General features: G+C 49.0%; 2 protein-coding genes and 1 long non-coding RNA gene across 4 annotated transcripts; all 3 read right to left on the reverse strand.

Moving 5' to 3' along the window:
* Positions 1-380: 380 nt before the first annotated feature.
* On the reverse strand, positions 381-1,677 carry and2 (actinodin2). The gene is made up of 2 exons (XM_028975586.1): positions 1,669-1,677; positions 381-1,637 (listed from the first exon to the last, which is right to left on the reverse strand). The coding sequence occupies exons 1-2, from the start codon at positions 1,675-1,677 to the stop codon at positions 381-383; spliced, it is 1,266 nt and encodes a 421-aa protein (XP_028831419.1).
* Positions 1,678-1,768: 91 nt separating this feature from the next.
* LOC114789113 (uncharacterized) lies at positions 1,769-3,213 on the reverse strand. The gene is made up of 3 exons (XR_003749620.1): positions 3,137-3,213; positions 2,477-2,521; positions 1,769-1,858 (listed from the first exon to the last, which is right to left on the reverse strand). It is a non-coding gene; the product is annotated as an uncharacterized LOC114789113 (long non-coding RNA).
* Positions 3,214-8,126: 4,913 nt separating this feature from the next.
* Positions 8,127-17,670, reverse strand: retreg1 (reticulophagy regulator 1). 2 transcript variants are annotated; one of them, XM_028977172.1, is made up of 9 exons: positions 17,492-17,670; positions 16,927-17,033; positions 16,704-16,734; positions 12,289-12,409; positions 11,267-11,351; positions 10,754-10,876; positions 10,587-10,657; positions 10,398-10,512; positions 8,127-9,731 (listed from the first exon to the last, which is right to left on the reverse strand). In XM_028977172.1, exons 1-9 carry the CDS (start codon positions 17,650-17,652, stop codon positions 9,214-9,216), a joined length of 1,332 nt encoding a protein of 443 aa, XP_028833005.1. In that variant the 5' UTR covers positions 17,653-17,670; the 3' UTR covers positions 8,127-9,213. The 2 variants fall into 2 exon arrangements, with proteins under 2 accessions (XP_028833005.1, XP_028833006.1); XM_028977173.1 differs by lacking the exons at positions 16,704-16,734; positions 16,927-17,033; positions 17,492-17,670 and adding an exon at positions 14,577-15,214.
* Positions 17,671-17,717: the final 47 nt, after the last annotated feature.

Genomic DNA, 17,717 nt, shown 5'->3' on the forward strand with positions numbered 1-17,717 from the left:
GGGAGGATTTTCATTTCATTGTTTTCAGGGGGCGTAGGGGACAACCAGTGTTTCATATAAATATATGAATTGTTGAATTGTTTGGTGACGATGAGTGTGATTTGAGTGATTACTTCATTTCCAACAACTGTAAACTTGTCTCGTTTTATTAATTTATTATGAATTGACAATAAAAAACATAATCGATAAATGCAGTTTCAGCCAAAGCTACAATTCTACAACAGCAAAACGGAACATAAAAACCAACAATGTACATCAAAGGGAAAAAAAAAGCAAAACTAATCAAATCTAATTTAGAATACGTCAGTTGATACAAGCATAATATGTAATAACTACAGAACTGTCACTAAACGAATCTCTTTTTGTCCATTTGCAGTTGGCTACTTCTTGTTGTGGCCCAGGTATCTTCTCAGAACATCTTGAAATGGAGGGCTGGCGTACTGTGGAGCTGCGTCTGCAGCGCCGGCGTCACCGTGGTTGGAGGCCGGCTCCGCCAGGCGCAGACGGCAGTTATAATCTATCTCCGGGTCGCAGTCCGGGTGGGGCTCGATAATCCCGGTCGCGGCGGCTCCGCCCGCGGCGGCCGGCCGCGGCGCGAACCTCCCACAGCTGGGGTCGAAGGGGTGACAGTCCGCTTTCGGGGACTCTGGCCGCTCGTCCTGGGCCTCCAGAGGGACGCAGTCCTTGTCGTAAAACACGTAGCAGTCGTGGCCGTCCTTGGTCCGGCCCCGGATGCCCAGGCGATGGCGGGTCTGGAACTGAGGCAGGGGCGGCGGCGGTCTCCTCAGGGCAGCCGCGGCCGCCAGGATGCAGGAGGGGTCAAACCGGGGGTCACAGGAGAGGCTCGGCGCGGCGGGCTCGTCCTTGGGGGTGAACTCGACCACAGGCTTGCTGAGCCCGGCCAGCCTGGTGGCGCTGAGGGGGTTGCAGCCTTCGTCGAACAGCGGGTTGCAGTGCTGCCCCTTGGGGGCGTCCTGGCTGTCGGCGGCGGCCAGGGCAGCGGGCGGAGCCACGCAGAAGGGGTCGTAATCAGGATCGCAGGTTGGGTAGAGGTGGTACAGACCGGACGGAGCCCTCTGCACCAGTCTCGGCCAGCAGTAGGGGTCCTTGCTGGGGTCACAGCCGAGGCTGCCGTAGGAGGGGACGGGGCCGATGGGCTTGTAGCCGTACGCCGCGCGCAAGTGGTACTGCAAGCACTCTACGTCAGAGGGGCTGCAGATTCGCAGAAGCTCCGCCCTCTGCTCGGCTGAGAGGAAGGGCTCCACCACGGGGGCGTAGAACGGGACCACAGGCGTCCTCAGGGGCAGCGGGAGAAAGGAGTTCAGGATGGGGGCGGGAACCTTGGCAGGGGCGGCGGCCGGCTCCTCCTCCGGGGCCTTGGGGGGCCTTGGGAAGAGGCAGTAGGGGTCGAGGTAGGGGTTACACGTCAGGAGGCGAGCGTCTCGTATCTGGACAGGCATGACGATTTTAGCCTGAGGTTTGCTGGTGGATTCTGCGACGCAGTCGGGGTCGTCGGACTTGGCGCAGGCCCGGTAGACCTCGCTGAGGTGGGTGAGGTAGTGGTTGAAGTCGGGCTTCTCCTCACTCCTGTGCTTGTTCTGCAGGTAAGCCATGTACAAGCGATCCAGATCCTCCACCTACGATCACACACAAAGTCAAGAAATCCACGAAGTTCATGCAACAGAACCCTGGACGTTGGCTGCGTGCGGACTTACTCCTTCCTGGTTGTGCGTCTCTACAAAATACTTGTACCAGCTCCAGAAATCGGGCAGGCGTCTGTAGTAGCCAACGTTCCTCCTGCTGCGGCCGACCTTCCTCGGGGCGTCTGTCTCCTCCGTCTTCTCCCCTGCGGCTGCTTCTGTGATGAAGGCATCTTGTCTTTCATGTCACGTTCCATAGTCTTTACCATATATTTATACGAATCACTGCTGTATGGATGTACTAATGATTAATAAAAATAAAGTGAAGTGATTGTCACTTGTGATACACAGCAGCACAGCATACGGTGCACACAGTGAAATGTGTCCTCTGCATTTAACCCATCACCCTTGGTGAGCAGTGTGTGGGGACGGTGGCACCTCGGCTGATCGGGATTCGAACCGGCAACCTTCTGACTACGGGGCCGCTTCCTTCACCGCTTGGCCACCACTGCCCCCCCACCACTGTGGAAGTGGACTGTAATCTATTGCTGAGATGATTGGTCTCAGACTGGCCCAGGAGCTTCTGAGCTGTTGTGCTCAGCTCAAATTTGCTAGGAGATTAGGGAAAGAGCCTGAGACCAACAGGAGGAATGTCTGTCTTCTGGGGACAAACACTAAGCATGGTCTCTGGCCCGGTGCTAACTCATGTCCTGACAACACAAGGAATCCTTCAAGGTCTCAGGACTCATACAAGTAGAAGACATACAAAGAGGGAACGTCCCGCACACAGAAGAGGGACAACCCCAACACTGGTCGCCACTCAGCAACTGCCTTACCGTCTTGCATCTCAGGAAGCCCCACTGGTCCGGCCCACAGAAGGTCTGTGTGTCAAACGAGGGAAATTAGGAACACGGAACCGTCAAGCGGCAGCTGCGATGCCAGTCAAGCAAGGAGAAATGTGAGCAGCGGGCGTTCACTTCAGTTTAAAGGCGCCCAGCGGGGGACGCTGGCTCCAGGGGACATGTGGAGGTGTCACCCATTAAACGACAACGAGCAGAGGCAGCGAGAGCCCGAGGTTCCCTCATTACCACAGTGCGGTAAAATAAAAGCGCTTCCGACACTAATGGCCAGAGGGAAAAGCGTCGTCAGCCGGTCCCCCGCAGCGCTTTAATCTGCCGTGAATAAAATGCACAAACGTACACGTTCAGATGGTTTCTTCACACGGACTTTGCCAGGGACGTTTTTTTTAGCAATTCTTGAAAAATGCTGCTAGATTATAATTTGCCGCCATAATTGATAATCTCTCATGTTGCATGCTGCATGCTGCATGTTGCATGCTGCATGCTGCAGTGAGGTGTGAGTCTGGTTCTCTGGCTTCACCCCGTTGCATCACGCTAGTCGAGTCCTCTGACCGCCCGGTCGGGGACACTTTTCCAGGTCGGCTCTCGTGAGAGCGTGTGTGGTCGTGGTGTCTGGTGTCGTGGCAGACCTCTTACCCGGCAGCAGAACGACGGCGAGCAGCAGCCCGGCGAACATGCCGAAGAGGCGGAGTCCTGCGGCTCCGGACATTTTTATGCAACGCCTGAGGACGAAAAAATGCAGCAGCTGATATTTACATTTACAGTATTTACCAGACGCCCTTATCCAGAGCAACTTACAATCAGTAGTTACAGGGACAGTCCCCCCCTGGAGACACTCAGGGTTAAGTGTCCTGCTCAGGGACACAATGGTAGTAAGTGGGGTTTGAACCTGGGTCTTCTGGTTCATGGGCAACCCACTAGGCTACTACCATCCTGATATCAGAATAAACAACACATCTGATGCAACCGCGAGGTGATGGACTCCGGCGGGACTCACCTTCCTCTGATCTCCGTTCAGCTCTGGGCCGGGGACCTTGCTGGCCGGGTGCCGGGGGACCGCTTCTTTTTTAAGCGAACCCTAGGTCGTTAAACACACGTCAGGATTTCCGCTGTTTTCTCTGTGGCGATTGGCTCCACGAGAACATCTCACCGACCAATAGGGGGTCCTGTAATTAGGAACCCTCGGCAGCAAGACTGTACTTGGTGGAGGAGAACCAGAGGGTTCGTGGGCTTGATGAGGAGCAGAAATCATCATAAAATCACGGCTTGGAGCTTTGATTAACGGGCCATTATCGACGCCAGTCTTGGCCCCGGGCCTGGAATTTGGGGCCGGGGGAACGTGGTGCTTGTTAAGTCGGAGAGAAGGAGGCCGTAAAACTGACATACGGCAGCAGGCCTGGTAAAACCCGAGCACGAGTAAATCACCGGTTTCTGCAGCCAGGACCCTGGACCTGTCACAGCACATCGTCCGTCCCCGGGCTCTTCTCCTTTCACCTCTCGACTGTTCTTCTCTGTTTCTGACAGAAGCCCAGTGGCCTACAAACCTGAAGAGGAAATATCGTCCTCCAGGATTACATTTACATTTACAGCATTTACCAGACGCCCTTATCCAGAGCGACTTACAACCAGTAGTTACAGGGACAGTCCCCCCCTGGAGACACTCAGGGTTAAGTGTCTTGCTCAGGGACACGATGGTAGTGAGTGGGGTTTGAACCTGGGTCTTCTGGTTCATAGGCGAGTGTGTTAACCCACTAGGCTACTACCACCCTGGATCATGATAGGATGATATTTCATCTCACTGTGTACCGTGTATATGGATGGGACGACAATAAAAGCTTCACTTACCAGAGTAGTGTTACTTTTACATTTACAGCATTTACCAGACGCCCTTATCCAGAGCGTCTTACAGTCAGTAGTTACAGGGACAGTCCCCCCCTGGAGACACTCAGGGTTAAGTGTCTTGCGCAGGGACACGATGGTAGTAAGTGGGGTTTGAATCTGGGTCTTTATTCTGGTTTGTTTAACGCTGATAAATTTACAACTTTTACATCTAAACAACAAAAAGACAACACTGAATAAAAAAATAAAAAGAAATAGAAATACAACGCTGACATTTCTAATCATTTCTAAATAATATATATGAATTTAACAGTCAATACATGACTACAGAACCTGTCAAAATTAGATGATGTAATAAAACTGCAAATAAGCTGTACAACATAATATAATGTATATATTTATAATAAATTCAGCACACCAGTGGGCAGAAACCTCACACACACACACACACACACACTCTTTCGGACCATAACGCCCTGCGGTCGGTCAGAGTTGATTTCCTGATGATGCACGACCGGATCGGACAGGCCCTGAGCCTGAATATATAATCACGGTCACATAACTATGCTGAAAAATGTCCAAACAGGTGTTCAGCAGTGAGCAAAAACCTGCAATCCGGCGTGGAAGTGGTTGGAGGTGAACGTGGTGGAGCCTCGTAATTTCAGCATGTCACAGGCAGGAATTCTTACAATTCTCGCAGCTCCGCACCACCTGGAGTAAAAGATCATTTTCTAGCAGCTCTGAAAAACGTTCTGCCCAGTTTGTCCTTCTCCTGTGCGCGGTAATATCATCTTGTAATGTAAAAATCACAAAGAGTAACAGGTCAGAGGGTCAAACCCGAGGTGTAAAAAGCGCCTCTGCCCTTCCTGCCTAATGAATTTTTACCAGGTTGGTTTTCAAAGGCCCACGTGCAGTATTAAAATGACCAATATATTTATTCCAATTATTCAACAGTTATTCATTTACTCTCAGCCAATGAGAATGGAAGGTTGGGTATAATTACATAATTGAGTATGTGGTCGGTCATATATAATTGTAATATCCTGCATAATGTAACACGTGTGTGTGTGTGTGTGTGTGTGTGTGTATTAGAACAGTTTTAAATATATAATGTATGCATAATATAATGAAATAATATAATGAAAAACAAGTATGTAATTGTGAGTTTTCATATGTACACACTTCCACGAATATCTAGTGGTGTAAGTGACTGACCTATCAGGAAATATTCGGGAGATTTTACATCTTAACAGTGTCAGCAGGTATCTAGAGCAGAATATTTTCCAGGAAGACGCTAGTAAAAAAAAAAAAACTTTCTTTCATCCTGGAGCACAAAGGCAGCACAATAATCTGACACAGAAACAAGGAGCAGTGTGCATTTGGAAGAGAAATGCAGAAATGTAATAGGATGCACTGCCCATTTTTGGGGCAGAAGTTGCATAAATCCCCAGAATTTACAGTGCAGGCTAATTTACGAGGCATTGTCTCAGGAAGAATGTGAACGCTAATTTCATATTGATCAAGCAGGAGCAAGGAAGGCATAAAAGATCTGAGGAACCACGCATGATGGAAGAGAAAACAAGCCAAAGCAAACGGGACTCCTCCTGCTGAGAAGGTCTGCCTCGAATCTGCATGGCAGATGGTGAACAGCCATGTTGGACGTGATCCTTGCCCTGGGACACATGTTGCAGGCGTCCTGCTGTTCCAGAACCAACAAAAGTTAAAGGGCCACCAGAGGCCATTGTGAAACGCCGACTCTAATTGGTCCAAGATGCGGTAAAGTCCTCCTCGCGCAGCAACTCCAGGCCGACGGCTCCAAACGAGCCTCAGAATGTCACGTCCAATCATCTTTCAGCATTCGTCACACTGATCCACAAACATTTACATTTACAGCATTTACCAGACGCCCTTATCCAGAGCAATTTACAATTAGTAGTTACAGGGACAGTCCCCCAGGAGACACTCAGGGTTAAGTGTCTTGCTCAGGGACATGATGGTAGTAAGTGGGGTTTGAACCTGGGTCTTCTGGTTCATAGGCGAGTGTGTTACTCACCGGGCTACTACCATCGGTACCAGACCCACAAAGAAGGTTCTTTTATAAAACGTCACTAAATCCACACGACTGCACGTGGATTTTTATATTTTTCTTTACAGAAAGTTTCGTACATGTGTGCATTTCAGTATGACCGCTGGCAGTGGGTGGGATTTATGGACATTTTACCACTGACAGTTGGACAACTGACTCATATCTTCTCCAAAGCTTGAGGTGCCGTCTGATCCAGGGCTTCTCTGGCTGACAGTTCATGCAGGTTCTGGTAGGAAGGTGTTACATGAACTGGACCATGGAGGAAGTGACCTTCTGGACAGTGTTCTGCTGGAGACTGGACTGGACTGATGGGCACGAATCTGATTCCTGTGTCCGCCAGTTTCATAGCAGGCCTGTATGGTCCATAATTCAGTTATTTTACGTTTTTTAACTCCAACTTTTCTTTACCGCTGTCTATGTTTAGTTAAGTAACGAATATTAACTTCCTCTTTAGAGAAGATTTAGATGAACTTGTAACCTTCTTCTTGTCTGACTTCTGTATAGAAACTAGAACAGAGTGAATAAAATGATTGTATTCATAGTTGGGGGTCCTAGTGAACCAGAACTGATCACTTCATCCATGGTGACATGGAAGCACGATGTAAGTCGCTCTGGATACGGCCGTCTGCCAAGTAAATGTAAAACGTAAATGTAAATGAGTATAATATTTGATATAGATCTTGCACTTTGTTCGCACTACGGACACCATTGCAGCTTTCTCCATTTTTCCACATGACCCCTGTAACATGTTAAATCCCAACTTTACTCTAAATGCCGCACATTGGACACCTTCCTTTCGTACTCTTTCAGTATGTCTGTCCAAGAAAATAACCTCTCGCATCATCCCATTAACACGAGCCACGTTGCCCCGTTTAGAGGTTTAAAGTCCTACTACTGGAATTATTTCCAGAAATGTAGCTTCTGTCTGGGCGGGTCTGATTTCTCACACACCTTCTCAGCGCAGAGGAGTATAAATCCAATGTAAAAAGAATCATTTTCAATCATGACTGCAGTGGTTGAGAGCCTGGAGAGAACGTTTGTGGATGGAAAATGGGATTGTGTTGCCATCTAGAGGAGACGCTGAAATAAATTCTATCTGCTCGTTTCCTAAAATGAAACAGAATTGTTCATTTGTACTGGACCTCGATTTGTGCATGAAAACTGTTTCTGTAAGATGCCTCACTGAATAATATTATTATGACAATAAATTATTTTATGATTTTTTTCCAGAAATCACACTACGTCCTTCCCAGAATACCTCACACCTCTCACTCCATCACTGATGGTCCATATGATGTTTTATACTGCAGAACGTACCACCGGTGGCCAGTGTGGCAAGTTAAAACTGGCAAGAAACACAAACCAGCTGCAGTCAGAAAGATGTGATGCTTTATTTCAGTTAAACTCGGGTGGCAGGGCGGGGACGGCATGAGGGGACGGCATGGGGGGACGGCAGGGCAGGGACGACATGGCGGGGAAGGCATGGGGGGACGACATGGCGGGGACGGCATGGGGGGACGGCAGGGCAGGGACGACATGGCGGGGACGGCATGGGGGGACGGCAGGGCTGGGACGGCAGGGCAGGGACGACATGGCGGGGAAGGCATGGGGGGACGACATGGCGGGGACGGCATGGGGGGACGGCAGGGCAGGGACGACATGGCGGGGACGACATGGCGGGGACGACATGGCGGGGACGGCACGAGGGGACGGCAGGGCAGGGACGACATGGCGGGGACGGCATGGGGGGACGGCAGGGCTGGGACGACAGGGTGGGGACGGCATGGGGGGACGGCAGGGCTGGGACGACAGGGTGGGGATGGCAGGGCGACAAGAGGGCAGGGATGGCAAGGCGGGAACGGCAGGGCACAGATAGCAGGGCGGGGACGTCAGGTATTTTTGTGAAGCTTGTGATATTAATAATAATAAATAATAATAATCATATTTAAAAATGAGAACACAACACAAACTGAGGTGAAAATACGGCCTCTTTTGTTTTTGCTCTCCTGTAAAGGTTGACAAAATGTCACTTATTCCCATATGGTTCCACGCCCCCAATATGAAACCCCAGAACTTCTCATGGTTACATTACAGAGTGAATCTTTATCACCTCTTTAACCCTGATGTCACAGCCCAACTGAGGTTTCCGTACAGGCCAACAGCATTTCAGAAATAAAACGAACCATAAAAGCCACCTGGTCCCAGAAAATGCACTTCGGCTCCACAACAGTAATGTCCACAGAACCAGCCCAAGAACACAATGCAGAGAATTCCTTTTACAGGGTTAAAAAGGCAATATATGTGTGTGTGTGTGTGTGTGTGTGTGTGTATATATATATATATATATATATGTATGTATATGTATATTGGTGTATTATAGTGATTATATTATGTGACTTTTGATACGTATCGAGCCCAAATCTGAAACACATGCATGCAAGATCAAACACTGAATATGAAAAGTTGCTCTTTAAGTAATGAAAAAAAAAATAGAAAATGTAGAAAAGAAAAGCGTCTACATTATAGCGAGTGCAAGCTGTGCGGCGAGTCTGATGGGTCGAACAAGTCGGCCATCTACGGCGTCCACCTGCTGGAAATGTCCTCCATTCTTCTGAACAACGAGGACTGACACGAGACGCTTCTAAACCAAAAAGCGGCATTCTGACTTCGTCCGCAGACAGAGATAATGACATAAGGACACTTTGTCCAGCCTGTCCCCGGGACGATGAGCTCTGGTCCGAACCCCAGCCGATGGAAAGAATGAGCTCGGTCCAGGAGGGCGGGGCGCTCAGCGGCGGCCCAGCAATTTGGAGATGAAGCCGGTGGGGGGCGTGCTGCTTGGGGCGGGTGCCACTTGACCCGCCCGGTTCAGGCCCAGTTCTCCCTCCAGCTGCTCCAGCTCAGACTGGTCCAGCAGCTCGAAGTCCTCCGCCTCGCTGTCCGAGTCCTCAGCCAGGGCGCGGGCCAGCGCGTCAGCAGACGTGGGTGTAGATGAGGTGGAGGAGGAGGAGGAGGAGGAAGGGGGGGGAGAAGGCAGCGTCCCCTGGACTGCCGCCGTGACGGCGGAGGCAATGGCGTCCTCAGCCATCCTCTGGACGAGTTCCAGGGCCGCCGTGGGCGGGGCTTCTTCCGCGAGGGCCGCTCTGCCGAGCTTGGGCTTTGACCGCGATGTGGCGGCTGCGGTGGGCAGGCCGATGCTCAAGTCCTCGTCCTCATCGCCGTTGGTCCCCATGCCGTTCTCCACAGAGGGGAACTCGGGCAGGCCGGCACTGAAGACCTCCTCCTGGTCACTGGGGCGGTCCAGGTCTGGGAATCGCGAGGAGAGGTCATTTCCAGGTCATGTTACTTTACGTCTCTCCTGGTTCTTAAGACTAAACTGCATGCAGGACGTCCCCGTTACATAAAACTGTCCTGTTCTCATATTATATCATCAATCATATAAATATGGTGCAGAGAAACATGAATTTATGGCATGAATTTAACATTTACTTTTACATTTACAGCATTTACCAGACGCCCTTAACCAGAGCGACTTACAATCAGTAGTTACAGGGACAGTCCCCCCCTGGAGACACTCAGGGTTAAGTGTCCTGCTCAGGGACACAATGGTAGTAAGTGGGGTTCGAACCTGGGTCTTCTGGTTCATAGGTGAGTGTGTTACCCACTAGGCTACTACCACTCTATCTTGAAAGTGAAAGTTACGTGATTGTCATTGTGAGACACTGAAACGTGTCCTCTGCATTTAACCATCACCCTTGGTGACAGTGGCCACCATGACAGGCGCCCGGGGAGCAGTGAGCCCTGCCCCATCTTAAACTATAACCTGGAAACGGTGAGGACTCGAAATACGGTTACCTTCACTTTCAGTGGATACGATACGGTAACTGATCTTCGTATAAATTAATTAGTTCCTTTAAGACTGAAAAAATGTGTGATCAGCTCAGAACGTCCGTAACTCAGACGGCGTCTCACCATCAGAGTTCTCGGTCTGTGGCGTGTGGCCCTCCGACAGGTTGAAGGTGCCGTTGTCCGTCCACGTGACCTCGGTGTCCGACACGGACAACTCCTTACACGCGTCGGAGTCCAGCTGCAATCACCACACGTCATTTAAAACAAGCGCGGACTACGACCTGACATGGCGCCATTTTTCTTGCTCCACACCTTGGGGAAGAGGGATGAAAGATCTGCCTCAGGACTTTCTCTGTCCATCTGAGACCGGAGGGTCCTCTTCTCTGTGTGCAATCAGAAGGGTGGTTGCAGCGTTTTGACGGTTGTGGATCTGTGATGTGTGTGTGTGTGTGTAATCTGTGTGTGCTCGTGCTTGGTACCGTGGTTCTCCTTGATCCTCTGAAGGAACTCCCCCACTCCAAAGTCCAGCTTCTGCAGAACCGGCTCGACCCACGGGCCGAGGTCGGTCGGCGACACCAGCGGCCAGAGGAAAACGGCCAGAACTGCGCAGGCGGAGGGAGCGTTAGAACACACGGTGGGGCGCACTGGGAAGTCATTAATAGGGTCACCCCGATTTGTCCTACTGAACGCACGAAGACGGATTCAGGGCCGCTGGAACGAGGACCACACTGACCTCCGGATGATAAACGTGTACAGACGGAGCGGCAGACACCGGATCCGACCCGGCAGAGCTCATAAAGTCTAATAACGGTTTTAACAGCTGGAATGTGCGTAGATTGTTGACTTTATTATTCATACAAGAAAAAGACTGAATGGAATAAAAAAACAAAATGAACGTAAAGACGGCAGCAAATCATCAGTATGTATTTCTGACTACGGCACGTCCTGAATACGAAACCCCTGACACCTCACTCATGTGCAGCCGCGCCTACCTAAAACGTATGAAATTACAATTCCCGGAACGTAGTGGCCGAGGACCGCCAGGAAGGAACACAAGCTGCAGACCAGCAGGCAGAACTGGAAGAGAAGAGAGGCAGAGGCACGCTGGGATCAGCACACGGCGTTCCTCACATCCAGGTCCACGCAGATTCTCAGTACCTCAACTTTCACAGTACTACATATGATCAGAGGTGGGTGGAGCAGGCAAACGAGTGAAACGAGTGAAACGCTGTAGCACAGCACCACGTGTTCAGACAAAATTACATTTACATTTTACATTTACATTTACAGCATTTATCAGACGCCCTTATCCAGAGCGACTTACAATCAGTAGTTACAGGGACAGTCTCCCTGGAGCAATTTAGGGTTAAGTGTCTTGCTCAGGGACACAATGGTAGTAAGTGGGATTCGAACCCGGGTCTTCTGGTTCATAGGCGAGTGTGTTACCCACTAGGCTACTACCACCCTACAACCACCCTACACCCCAATTACATGTCAGCATTGAAATATTCAATAAAACGCTGAAATTAAACCAGTGAAAGTGTGGAGAGGAAAGACCGGGATTCCGTATTCTTACTGTAAACTTCGCTTTTAGTTCCGGAGATGGTCGCATCTGACATTTTTTACTCCTCGTCTGTGCTGTGTGGCGAGTTTGTGCCGCCATGGCGCCCCGGTTTGTGTGGTCATGTGTCTGATCGGTGAAACGTGTTAGATCTACTGGCGGCGTCTGTCTGGCTAAAATAAGGCACACAAACGGTTTATAAAAGTACCGAGTTGAGTGTTGCCCAGCGTAGCGAAGTTCAGAGTCGAGTTTCCAATTCGTTATGTGTTGAAGTAAAAAGTACAAAGTTTGCCGTTGTAAACCTGCTCATATAAGTAAATTTTTTTTTACAAAAAGTGACTACCCACGTCTGCATATGAACAGTGAAAAAAGGAAACTACGTAATAGTGCCTTCATTTATACACTAAGAATGGAATAAAACCGGCAAAACGCATGGCCTTTTCCTCCATATACCTTTCCCGGGTTCTGCTGCTTGAAAGACGATGTCTCCTCCAGGAACATCTTCAGACTGATCCACGGATCTGTGAAGGGCGACTCAGAGCTGCTCTCATGGTCGGGATCCATGACGTCCCAACTAAACAAGGGAGAAAAAGTAAAGGACCCATGAGTGCTTCAGATTCGGAGCAGCAGAACTCGATATGTTCTCCGCGGTGCCATGTCAGTGGGTGGAGTCCTGCTGGAGTTCCTCTCTAACACAACCAAGGAGCTCAAGGTGACATTTAGGGATTTTTTGTCACAAATTGTTAAAATTGCAACAAATACATGAACAGAAAGCCACATATTTCAAAAGCATAAATAAACCAAAATTGTGAGTTCTGTTCCCACGACAACAGAACCGGAACAGAACAAGAGAACCAGTGTTATCAGAGTAAATGCATTATAACCTAACAAATAACCATGGTGATACATGGTGCCAGTGTTTTAATATAATGCTCATAGGAATAGGGGACAGCAGTGTGACAGATGCCAGCAGAATGGGGACATCTGACGTGTTTTCCACACGTTGGTGCTCGACATGGAGCAGCTGTCACCCACTATACATCTGTAGGTGCGACACGGGTGACCAGGTGGTGTAAACACCCCCGAAGGGTGACTGCTCAGTCCCACATGGCAGGTGAGGGGTGTCAATCTCCCCATGTGACCCTGCAATAAACCTTCACCCACCAACGCGCCCCATGTGACCCGGGTTGCAAGATCCTGTTTATGGCACAGCGGTGAGGTGTAAAGACTTTAGTCTCAGACTTTAAGTAGTGTTGGTGTTAATGGATGTTCTGACACCCAATACAAATTCCACCTCAAATTCCACCTCACAACGTATAAAAATCCAGAAAATCATGCTGCTGCAGAGATCAGCAACAATTCATTTTTGTATAAGCAGTATGTGTCAGTGGGCTTTACAGCCGCTACAGATGACAGCCCTCATACTTAGACCCTTTCTGGACACAAGGAACAACTCCCTAAAACCTCACAAACCTCGGGGACACGATGGTAGTACGTGGGGTTTGAACCTGGGACTTTGTGTCAAACCCACTAGGCCACTACCACCTACAGTACAGGACAAAAGTTTGGACACCTTCTCATTCAATCTGTCTTCATTATCTTCATGACAATTTACGATGGTAGATTCTCACTGAAGGCATCAAAACTATGAATGAACACATGTGGAGTTCTGTACTTAACAAAAAAAGGTGAAATAAGTGAAAACATGTTTTATATTCTAGTTTCTTTGCTCTGATTCCTGCTTTGCACACTCTTGGCATTCTCTCGATGAGCTTCAAGAGGTCATCACCTGAAATGCTTTTCCAACAGTCTTGAAGGAGTTCCCAGAGGTGTTTAGCACTTGTTGGTCCAGCTCACCCCAAACCATCTGGATTGGGTTCAGGTCCGGTGACTGTGGAGGTCAGGTCTCCACTTTTTGTTAAGTACAGAACTCCACACGTGTTCATTCATAGTTTTGATGCTTTCAGTGAGAATCTACCAACGTAAATGGTCATGAAGATAAAGAAAACACGTTGAATGGGAAGGTGTCCAAACTTTTGGCCTGTACTGTACATGCAGCCAAGATAATCCTACCAGAGACAGTGTGTAAAAATAGAGCAAAATGAAAGCAGCCCGGCCCACCTCGCACACAACGTCCCACGTCACCTCTTCATAGTTCTGATTTCTGCCGAAACTGTCTCCTGTACAGCAGTAACTAAAAACACAACGTACAACTCTCGCTCAATTAGATAATATCCACAGCTAATGCATTTTAATAATTAAAAGTGTAGCATCCAGTGAACCTGGCCCCACCCCAGGCCCCATTCCACCATACTTGACCCAGACTGTATCACGTGAGGGGACGACACGGGATCCCTGTCCACGAGCCTCCAGGCACGTACACCCCGCGGCTACAGAATATATACCAGAGCATCGGCCAAAAATACAACGTGGCGACAAACCTTTACATATTCGATAAAAATACAGTCTCGCAAATTATTAACTAAGTAAAAACGCGTAGCTTTTTAATAAATGTTAAAATTGTATTAACGAGTCAAGCTGGTCTGATGACGATTTGTCCATTATCCATTCTACAGTTTTCAAAACTGGACTTTTGACAGCCAGGTGATGATGATGATGATGATGAGACCGATGATGATGCACAACACACAGAAAATGTATTCGTTTAAGTGTAGCCAATATGATGAAAATCGTACCAATAACTGTCCAACTCAACCGAGAGACAGAAGACCCTTCTTTACCTTAATCTCAGCCCTGGCTCATCTGAAGGCATCTCGCAGGCTTTGTGGCTGAACATGAATCCCTGTGGCTCAGCGTGCCAGTAGTTTTTCTACCCGTCTGGTCTAAAAATACCAGTCAGATGGCATTCCAACAGGCAGCGCAACAAAGGGGGTGGGGGGACTGGACACCTCTCACACACACACACACACACACACACACACACACTGTTTACTTCATATCTCACAAATACACATGATGTTTCTAGAACCTCCATCACTGGAGTTGCACAAGTGCTGAAGGCTCCTCCTCCTCCTCATCATCATCATCATCAACACAACTATCTGACAGATTCTTCATGTCCATCATTGTAAAACGAGTTTTATTAAAAGAGTGAGCGGCCATGACACCGGACTGTAATGGAAATGACATAAGAAGATCAAACGATCGAGACCCGCCGTGCCACTGTCCCCTCCAATCACACGCCATGTTCCACAGCACACCCCACACTGGCCAGAATGTTGGCTTCTGATTGGCTGTCGCTGCAGAACCTCATCCAATGGGAAGTGGGAAGCGATGAGGAGAAAGTTGGAAACAGTTCCTGGAGCCCAGAGGGCCGTGTCATCCGATCCATTACACACACACGCGCACGGCTAAAAGCAGCTGGCGCGCTACGTCATTTTCGCCACAAGAACACAGGAACAAACAACACATGGCAGAACGTAGAACCTGCGAAAACACCTCCCTCATCCAATCAAACCGTCCTACTCATCACAGAGTGACAGAAGCTCATGCATAACCAGGCGACAGTTTAACACCGATTCCACCGTAAATACCAGGCAGAGCGACCCGGCGGTTTAAAAAAGGGCCAGGTGGGACGGTTCGTGACTACAGAGCTTGATCTCATCTTCTTCCTCCTGAGCGGACCTTGTGTGTCTGAACATTTGAGTATGCAAGTTGAGCCATAATAAATAAACAGGGTATAAGTATTGAACACACATTATTTAGTACATTGTAGAAAAGCCTTTGTTGGCGATTACATCTTCTTGTAGCTGAGCAGTGATTCGGACTCATCCAAAATGGTCTTCAAATCTTGAAGGCTTTTTGAGGTTTTTTTTTTTTTTTTTAATAAGATTTGATCTTCAGTTCTCTCCAAACATTTTCTATGGGATTTATGTCAGGTGACTGGCTGGCCATTCAAGCTACTACTTTTACTGCATTTACCATACACCCTTATCCAGAGAGACTAAGAATCAGTAGTTACAGGGACAGTCCCCCCCTGGAGACACTCAGGGTTAAGTGTCCTGCTCAGGGACACGATGGTAGTAAGTGGGGTTTGAACCTGGGTCTTCTGGTTCATAGGCGAGTGTGTTACCCACTAGGCTCCTACCACCTTGAATTTCTTTCTTTGAAACCACTTCCTTGTTTCCTTGGCCTTGTGTTCGGGATCATTGTCTTGCTGAAATGTCCACCCTCTTTCTTTCTGGTAGGTGGCAGCAGGTTTTAATACATAATGTCCCGGTACTTTTCCCTGATAATGGCCCGCACAGCGCTCACAGGAACATTCAGCACCTAGAACCCTTTCCCATCAGAATGCTTATGAAGCGATATGATTATGAAGATCTTTGCCGTGTGCCTCCTGGGTAATGAGAAGCCGTTATTAGGACTGATATGGGGTTTCTCTCTCAATACTGCCAGACTTCAGGCGATCTCCTGCCATTTTGTACCTTGTTATCTTCATGTGTTCAATTCTTATTCCCTGTGTCATTTCACGTTATTTATTATGACTCAAATGTTCAGAATTCAATATTTGGCTTGATGGCTACATCTGGTGCACATTTTGTGTGAATAGCCCACTTAGGAATCCCCACACTGATAAAAATGCCGATGTGTCAAATACTTATTTCCCAAAAGGTTTTTTTTTTTTTACGGCTGCGGTGCTGAGACGTGTTTTCCACGTTGCTCCTTGGGATTAACGGGCATTAGACGTATCTGCACCAACAACAGCTGCTGCTGCCCACTCCATTCATGGAGAACAGAGAGGGCGCAGCGCCATCTAGTGGGGGGAGGCTGCACCGACTCCACCTGGCATACATCTGTGTGGAGGTCGCGGGGTCGTGAAACGAAGCCGAGAGGCGATCTGAACTCACCCTCCAGTCACCCTGCGCCACAGGCCACCGCCTGCAAGGACAAGAAGAGGGAGCGTCAGCAACGTCACATGAAGCATCCGACCCACACCGCAGTGGCGGCGTTCTGCCTTCTCGCCGCATTCATTAACTGCGGGATTAATGCGGCCCCCCTAATACCAAATCCCATTAACTGTACCAGGTACCGTACACAAGCAGAAACACGCCCTTAAATGTTATACTGCACCAGTGGAGGTGGAACGTGCCACGCCTCTCAGCAGCTGAAAAGTCAGCCTGGCCGCCAGACTCAGGCAGAAGAGGCAGTACAGTCTGCAGGGGCCAAAGGTCACGAGCCTGCGGGGACAAAAGGACACCCACACAACGGCGTGAAGACCCTGACCTTTACCACCTGACAACAGGACCAGGACCCTCACGCAGAAAATACCTCCGTGCTGATTTCTTTACGCGTGTCAATCGTATGTAATGTATATAACGTGCGTATACAAGTACATTCTATTAATTTGCTGTTACTTAATAAGTCTGTCTTATTCTATTCCTGTCTTGAACTATACCCCTCCCTGAGCCGACTGCACCTTAAATTTCGTTGTTCCTTGAAAAGTGACCATGGCAATAAAGATTTATCGTATCGTATCTTATCTTCATAAACATGCACAGTTCTTTTTTACTTCGACGTTTAAAAAAGTGATGTGATTTATTTTGTGTTTCATTCATTATATTGTTGTTCTGTGATTCAGCAGAATTGCCGTAACGAATTGTTCTCGTTTAAAAGCGCTCCGGCGTTCATGTCTTACCAGAAAACGGAGCCGGACGCAGCGACGGCCGCGCCGGCGAGCAGCGCCGAGCCGCCGCAGGGACGTCGCAGAGCCGCCGCCATCAGAGCATCTCCGCCCGGTGACGTCACCGCGGGGCTGTGGGGAAATGACGTCACCTGCCACTCGCGCGTGACGTCCATTTGTGCGTTTTAGTTCGAAAACCTGCAGAAGTGATTGTAAAGTACAAATTGGCGTCCTGCAGGAA

The sequence above is a fragment of the Denticeps clupeoides genome, chromosome 4 (assembly GCF_900700375.1).
Source record: "Denticeps clupeoides chromosome 4, fDenClu1.1, whole genome shotgun sequence".
NCBI classification, from domain to species: domain Eukaryota; kingdom Metazoa; phylum Chordata; class Actinopteri; order Clupeiformes; family Denticipitidae; genus Denticeps; species Denticeps clupeoides.

Bases quoted from the DNA above. Each gene is read 5' to 3' on its own strand.
- retreg1 (XM_028977172.1), bottom strand. From the start codon at position 17,652: ATGGACGTCACGCGCGAGTGGCAGGTGACGTCATTTCCCCACAGCCCC. The intron at 12,410-16,703 runs GTGAGTTCAGAT...TCCCTTGTTTAG, and splicing joins TGGCGCAGGGTGACTGGAGG to TTGGGACGTCATGGATCCCG. The intron at 10,877-11,266 runs GTAGGCGCGGCT...CCGCCTGCGCAG, and splicing joins TGTAATTTCATACGTTTTAG to TTCTGGCCGTTTTCCTCTGG.